Genomic DNA, 7,827 nt, shown 5'->3' with positions numbered 1-7,827 from the left:
CGTTTTCTGCTTTCATGTCCGGTAAGAAAATAGACTATATACCTAAACACAAAGCAGTTGAACCGCATAGATTATTGGGAGAGTCCGTGTTTTTTCCTTCAGTGATACCCATCTCTAATAAATACAACATATTATTCTTGACAATAGAAAGGGAAGTGTCTATGTTTTAGTCTTGTTATATTGTAGAACTATAATATTTAGAACGTATAAATCTTATTTTCCTTTAGTTCTCAAAAGAAGCAAGCAGATCGCGTTTAAAATGTTTAATGAATAAATAATACATGACACATTATGCATATTTCTTGATATTTGACCCAAGCATCAAAGCCTTATGTTGCATTTACAAAGAGCTATAACATAACAGAACCCGTGTTACATAGGCTATACATTTCATTTAGCTGGATGTCTTGAATGCAGATACCAACATCACCATAGTCATTGCCTAATATTTGACCTGTACTCTCTTAAAGTAAGTCAATGTTTTGGGATATACCTCTACTTAAGTTTCATGGTCCACAAATAAACGTGTGTGCGTGTTTTCGGCGGAAAGTCTTCTTCTGTATTCAGAATACTCAGACGGCCATGTTAGCGATGACGGCCCGGGTGAACTCGTCACTGGAAGCGTAGCCTCCGAGGTCGCCTGTGCGCACCTGTTGTAAAACACAAGAACCATGTGTTACAAACACACACATGCACACAAACAGCTGCGCAACACTTGTCCTCACATTCTAAAATACTCCCTTTAATATGGCTGCACAATTAAAGCAGTTCATCAGTGCTGAAGATAGATGCACGTGTATGTATATCCATTGCAAATAGACAGTGTTCTATAAAGACATTCCCGTGCAGTGTCGCCAAGACAGTTTGCTGCATAGCAGCAGATCTCAGGTCAGTTGAACCGTTGCGACCGTTATACAGTGATTAATGGTCAGTAAAGCAGACATCATTCACTATGACAGTAAAAAAAACAACAATGTAGCTATTAGTCAAGCAGTTTGTTCCAGTCTGGTTTATTATTGCATGGAAACATTTCTTCAGTTTTATTTTGGGCCACGTACCACAGTCTAAAACCCAACTATAACGTTCTTAGCTTTGAACCCGAGCAGATTCTTCAAGCCAATCCCGACATTCTTGTATGAAACATCTCTATGAAAATGTATGCAATCAGAGTAGGAATGAATGTTGAATTAGTATGTTAATTTGTAAAACTAAAATTTAGCAGCCAACATTTGATTGTTTTCAAAATTGGTACACATGTACATCCATAACATATATGCCAATAATTATAACTAGGATCGTTAAAGGTTCAGTGTTATTCACTTTACCAGGAATGTATTTTTGCAAAATTAAATAAATGCTTTGCATTTGTTAATTCTGTAAACTTTTTCCCACTTTGATTCCCAGGTTACGCCTTAAGATTAAACGCGTGATGGCTAATACTTTCCATCGGAAGCATTGTGAAAGGTTTCACTGAACCAAATCATTTTTCCTTTGGATGAGTTTTTGGGATAATCACTCATGGTCAAAGATAAATGTCCTTATTTCCACCATGGATTTTGTTATATCTCAACTCCATATTTAAAGAAATCAAACTTGCTGTGGCATACTTAGAGGAAACCTTTGACAGCTAAAGTCAAATGAGATCCCAGAATGCATTGCTGCAAATTTAATCTGCTGTGGAAAGACCTGGGCCGAGTTTTAAAAAAAATGTAATCTGGATAAAATTGATCCGGATTTGGAAATCCAATATTTTGCTATTCTACTTTTATGCCAGTTTTTAAATGAACATTGGATCGGATCACTGTGATCCAAATACCAAATTTAAGGATAACCAACTGAAGCCAACCTTCCGATGGGATCAGGAGAATCCTGTTTGTTTGGATCAAATTGATCCCAAACCGAGTTTAAAGTTTTGAAAAACCCAACGGGCAGGTTTGACCAGATCAAATGCAAGATCGGATTACATGATCTGATCTTAGTTCGGAATCCCTCTTTTGCTTTAAAAAAAACATTTTTTGATCCAATCCGTGATCCAAAATCCCACTGGATTACTTTTGAAAAACTGGGCCAAAAATAAAGAGAAAATAAGATTCAACCTGTATACAAATAACACCTTGATGGAATATTTCAACAATGAAGTAACAAATGAGGACAGAAAAACATTTACATCAAATTATAAAATAAAATAAAAAGTCAAAAGTAACAAATCATTTGCAATCAATCTTTTGAGACACAGTTGAGCAGTAGATTTCGTTCGGGAGAAAGCTAATGAAATCGAAATGTAAATGACCTGTCACTATAAAGAAAAGAAACATAATATTCTCCCAGAGTGTTAGACCACACACAGGCAGCAGATGTTTTTAATAGTCCAATAACAAACCATTAAACAGGGAGTTGGAGTTATTTGTTTTAAAGTTAACGTTTTACCGTCATACACGTTTTAACATTATGGTAGAACGTTCACTCAAACATTTAACATAAAAAGGGGGTGGGAGCACATCGGGTGTGAAGCATCTCAGTAGCGAGGACGGAAACGCAGGTTATCCACTACGGCATGCACAAAGTCCCCAGTGGTGCAATAACCGCCAAGGTCCCTCGTTCTCACCTGAGACAGCAGCACACACACACACACGCACACACGCACGCACGCACACACACGTGCGTGCGGAGGAAGGGAGAGTAAAGGAGAGGGGAAAAGGTAGGGCACTTCAAACAACTTGCAGGCAGAATCTCTCTCTTGCTCCTAATCTATTTTAACAGTCCTCATACACTTCTCATTGATACAATTGAGTAGCAGCTTATTTCCACTGCAACATTGGGCAAATTTTTCCCATATATCAATATGAATGGGTATTTTATTTATATTGGAATAACGGCATTTTAAACTTTAATGCTGAGGCTGACTGGAGTGATTCTAAATGTTATCATTGCTGATTTACATTTAACTTAAGCCCTTTAGGTGTGGGTCCACATCCGTCATGTCCTATCCAGATGAAGAAAAGGCCTGACTTAGGGCCTGATACTGATTGTAGTCACTTCCGTTATTGAAAAAAAGTCTCCTATGTCTAGAGATAAGCTTACTTCCCGGCTCAATATATAAATGTCTCAAGCAAAGCCTTTTCATTATATTTTGCTGTAGGACCAGGCTATTGCAAAAAAAAAAGTCAAATTTTTGTTTTGTTTAGTATTTGACAGTTTGACAGTTGGTTAATGGATTAGGTATTGACAGGTGAACGGAGAATACAAATACAAACAGCTGGGGTCCGAGACAATGGGCATTCACATCATCATGCGAGTGACATGCATGTTGCAGATGGATGAGTGATCCCAGCGCCGTCTCGTTTCATTTGATGAAAATTAATTTGAATGAATGATTTTTACATTCCCTTATTATGAGTAGAAAAAAAGGATCAGCTCATCTCAGCATAGCAAGGTAAGGAGCGATAGCATAACTTCATACAAAGTATCTTTAAAAAGTATTATATTGTGAGTGTTTGTGTCTGTGTGTTTGTACTGCTATGCAATGTTTAATATGGGCAATAAAGTAAAAAAAAAAAAATATTATATATATATATATATATATATTTTTTTTTTTTATTTATTGTAGCTGCAGAATAACTTTTGTTGAAATTGTATTATGATATTTTATCCATTTTGCCTAGGTCTACATCCCATCTTCACTTAAGTTATGAAGATAAAAACAGTAAAAAAAAAAAGTTGATTAGATGTTATGTTTCAGCAATGTTAGTAGTGACTGAAGATACTGAAAAAGAGTTTAGTTTGATAAAGAAAAACGCAGTTCAGGTAAAGACTTATCAGAGTTTTAAAGGAAACAAATACATATTTGAAAGCGGCATTAGAGATGCAGGGACACAAGTGAAGTCTTCTGTGGTTCAGCAGTAAAATAAGTTATACAAGCCTGCCGTTAGTTAGGTTAAATCCAAACGGGAGTCTTGTGTCTGGGACTATTGGTGCAAATATGATCAAAACTAATGGATCTATCAAAACATTCGTTCATCGGATTACTTTCAAACCAATGACCAATTTATATAGAAGACGAGGCAGAAGATGACGAGGCAGGGGAAGCAGAAGAGGAAGAAAGGTTTCCCAAGTCAGCTGTCGTGCTGCTGACAATTTCCAAATCCAATGTGCCAACCATACCAAAGCAGGAGGCAGACACTGTTCCTAGAGGTCATGCTGGTAGGGTTAGTTCATCAAGACATTGGCTCCGGCGCCAGAATGATCCGGCATAGATTAAAAGGCACCGCTGAGCCCACATTCTTACCTTGCCCTGCTTGATGACCTTCTTCACAGCGTCCGACACCATCTGGGAGTGATATTCCAGACTGCAAGAAAAGGCAGTCCGTTAAGATTAAGCCATCTCGTACCAGTGGCTTATAAAGGGCACACTTAAAAAGGCGGGCATGTTCAAGGCCTGGATAGTCCCAGTGGGTAGGTCCTATGCTATGTGAGCTTCGTTGACCGTTGAGGTACAAAAAATGACTTACTTCAGGTGCTTGAGCATGTTGGCAGCACTCAGCAGCATGGCGGTGGGGTTGGCGATGTTCCTGCCTACCGCCTGGGCGAAAGGGTGACGGGCACCCTGGCACAAAGACGAAGGAGGAGGATATAAGACAAGGACAGTCAACCAAACAATTGCGAGAGCTATAGCCAGCTCAGACTATTCATTGCTTGGGGTTCTCATATTGTTAATATGGAAATCATTGACCTTTAATAATAATACCTTTGGATAAATATACAAAGATATTAGATATCCCAATATCTTACTGACACAATATAATATGACACTGTCTGCAACTGAAAGCATGAATATTCTGCTGAAAAGGCAACAACCCAAGTTGTAACAAACAAAATAAGCAAAAACAAAGGGTGTTGGAAGCGAATGGACAATCGATTTACTTTAGCATCCAAGCTACATTCAAGCTACATGGAGAAGACTAAATCCTGGGCAAAGCCATTATGTAATCAATAATATGAGCTCTTGAAACTACTTTACAACAAAGCTAAATAACAATAAATAAAAAATGTCCAAAAACCTACGGTCTCAAAGACGGCATACTCTGCGCTGTAGCTCTCGCCGGGTACAACACCAGCCCCTCCCACCAGGCCTGCTGCCAGGTTGTCAATGATGTTACCGTACAGATTTGGCATCACCAGCACATCAAACTGGTAGGGGTTCTGCACCAGCTGCAAAACAATACAACAACCCCCCAAATGTCACAATATGACTAGACAAATCCTTACATCATCTATAAAAGAATGCATCATCAATATTGTATATCATAGAAAAAGTAGCGTTGTTATAATTACATCTTGTAACCAGATGTAGTGCTGAACATACCTGCATGCAAGCGTTGTCAATGATGATGGTCTCATATTTGATTTTAGGATACAGTTCTGCAATTTCAGCACAGCACTGCAGAAAGAGGCCATCAGCTAATTTCCTGAAATGAAATGATTTATGCACAACTTTAAATGTGCTCCAACTTTGTTCAAAGGTGACTTGCTATTCATGGAAATGAGAATTCAATTAAAATATACTTACATGATGTTGGCCTTGTGCACAGCCGTAACCTTGCTCCTTCCCTTCTTGGTGGCGTAGTCAAACGCAAACTTAGCGATCCGCCGAGACTTCACTCTGGTGATGATCTTCAGACACTCGATAACACCAGGGACACTCTAAATAGTAAAAACAGACAATTAAAAAAATAATAATAACAATAATCCCCCCTGGTTAAGGATTGCTGAATGGAATCACATTTGCAGAGATAAATGCATGATATCTTCTATCGGTCAGCACTTCTACCTCGTGTTCCAGAGAGCTGTACTCCCCCTCCGTCTGCTCACGGATGATAACCAAGTCCAGGTTGTTGTGGCGCGTGTTGTAGCCTGGCAGGCTGTTCACATGCACGACGTTGGCGAATAGGTCCAATTTACGACTGGACGTGGACAGAGGGGAGGGTTACCGGAACAGAACAAAGCAACCAAAGACAGCCAGACGGCATGAACATAATCCCTCCCATCCACAACATAAGGCTACAATTACCGTAGTCTCATCTCATAGGAAGCAAGCTCTCCTTTGTACTCCATTGGTGTGTGAATTTTGCCTAGGAATACACAGAAAGGACCAGTGAACATTTCATTAAAATGCCAGGTAAACCAGGGGCTTTGACAAGGTGACACTAAATACTAACGGTGCACCGCCACGCGGCAACCGCCCTGATAACCGCCTCGCTGCCGGAGGGTTCAGCGCGGCGGTGTGAAAGGGCCAGGCGTTTTCAAAAGCGGCTGCTGCCGCCGACAATTTCAACACAGGGAAAGCTGAGCGGTAGGGCAAAATCTGAGCGTGTTCATGTGGGCGGCAACCGCTTCCTGGTCCAACAGCCGCTTTTGTAACCGCCTCCCCTCTGCCGCCCTTCCCTCATTGAAATGAATGGTGGCGGCGAGTTGCCGCGCGGCGGTGTGAAACTAGCTTAAGGTCTAGTACAGAGATCTACTCTTTTGGTGACAATAGCTTGAGGGAATTATAGGAATGAAATAGAAACCAGATGAGAGTACATTTGATTAATACTTTTTAAACATGATGGTAAGTGGAGAGCAGAAAACAACAAGGTACCTTTCATGGCCACCTTGTTGGTCTTCATGGAGGTCAGCACTTGCTCAAGCTTATCCTCGCTGGCCATGTTCTGTACTTCACTCAGATGGAACTCCTCAAATTCCACTGGAACATCTCCTGCCTGAGGATTGAGATATGGTCAATTTTATTACAGTAACATAAAATCAACTTAGAATTTGTTTTAAGTTATAATACCAAATCTAAACTTGGGTGAAAATAATACCTTGAACACTTCTTTGACGGCAGTCATCAGCTCAGGTCCCACACCGTCACCTGGCACCATGGTGACCTTGAAGGTGGCATCAGCCCGGGCGGGGGATGTTTCTGGGGCACAAAGACCTGCGGATACACTGAGAGGTCTCAGGGGCATCTGCTGCCACCTGGGGCCAGCCAGACCCTGATGAAAAGAAACAGGAGGATCGATTCAGTGTCAGACAAACCTTGGTATTTAGCATCCATCAGGTATAATACGTATATTTAAGTGATATGTTCAATTTCCTGTGTGTGTATGTATGTATGTATGTATGTATGTATGTGTGTGTGTGTGTGTGTGTGTGTGTGTGTGTGTGTGTGTGTGTGTGTGTGTGTGTGTGTGTGTGTGTGTGTGTGTGTGTGTGTGTGTGTGTGTGTGTGTGTTATCACAGCAGATATAAATCATCTCGATTTTGCAGCCATTGACACAAACATTAAATCACCGTGGCTGTCACAAAAACCAGTAGCTGTTTAAAACCAGTAGACGTATCAAAATCAGGGTGATTAATTCGGATAAACATAGATGAGGACAACATGATAGTTCAATCATTTAGCTAATCTGCTTCTACTGACTCGAACAAGACGCGAACTAGACAATTAGCCAATTAATAGCTGTTATATCACGTTATATCAAACAAATACAATTCCGTGGAAATAGGGTTATTTGTTTGCTGTCATCTGCGTCACTTTTGACATTCTGTTATTTTCTCCCTCTTCAATAAGCAATTGGATGCTAGGGGCTCAGGAGTTAAACACTCGTGTATCCTGTCTTTTTCTTCTATATTTACCAGTATCGTCCTCCTACAATGGTAATCACATTGACATAATCAATTCAGATGTCTTTACAACATAGATCATGCGTGTAAGCATCATGAAACACTCACCTTGACCAATGTTAACAAACTCCCTCTCAAGGCGGCGGCCATCGTTACGGATAA

General features: G+C 40.2%; 1 protein-coding gene across 2 annotated transcripts; it reads right to left on the bottom strand.

The window, feature by feature from the left end:
• Positions 1 to 248: 248 nt before the first annotated feature.
• On the bottom strand, positions 249 to 7,827 carry idh3b (isocitrate dehydrogenase (NAD(+)) 3 non-catalytic subunit beta). 2 transcript variants are annotated; one of them, XM_079747355.1, is made up of 11 exons: positions 7,774 to 7,827; positions 6,861 to 7,034; positions 6,638 to 6,758; positions 6,068 to 6,128; positions 5,828 to 5,960; positions 5,567 to 5,700; positions 5,363 to 5,465; positions 5,062 to 5,208; positions 4,509 to 4,603; positions 4,286 to 4,346; positions 249 to 650 (listed from the first exon to the last, which is right to left on the bottom strand). In XM_079747355.1, the coding sequence occupies exons 1-11, from the start codon at positions 7,813 to 7,815 to the stop codon at positions 573 to 575; spliced, it is 1,149 nt and encodes a 382-aa protein (XP_079603481.1). In that variant the 5' UTR covers positions 7,816 to 7,827; the 3' UTR covers positions 249 to 572. The 2 variants fall into 2 exon arrangements, with proteins under 2 accessions (XP_079603481.1, XP_079603480.1); XM_079747354.1 differs by lacking the exon at positions 249 to 650 and adding an exon at positions 687 to 2,605.

The sequence above is a fragment of the Pollachius pollachius genome (genome assembly GCF_949987615.1).
Source record: "Pollachius pollachius genome assembly, chromosome: 12".
NCBI classification, from domain to species: domain Eukaryota; kingdom Metazoa; phylum Chordata; class Actinopteri; order Gadiformes; family Gadidae; genus Pollachius; species Pollachius pollachius.
Note: the sequence above shows the minus strand (reverse complement) of the source record. Positions and strands in the feature narration are given on the sequence as shown.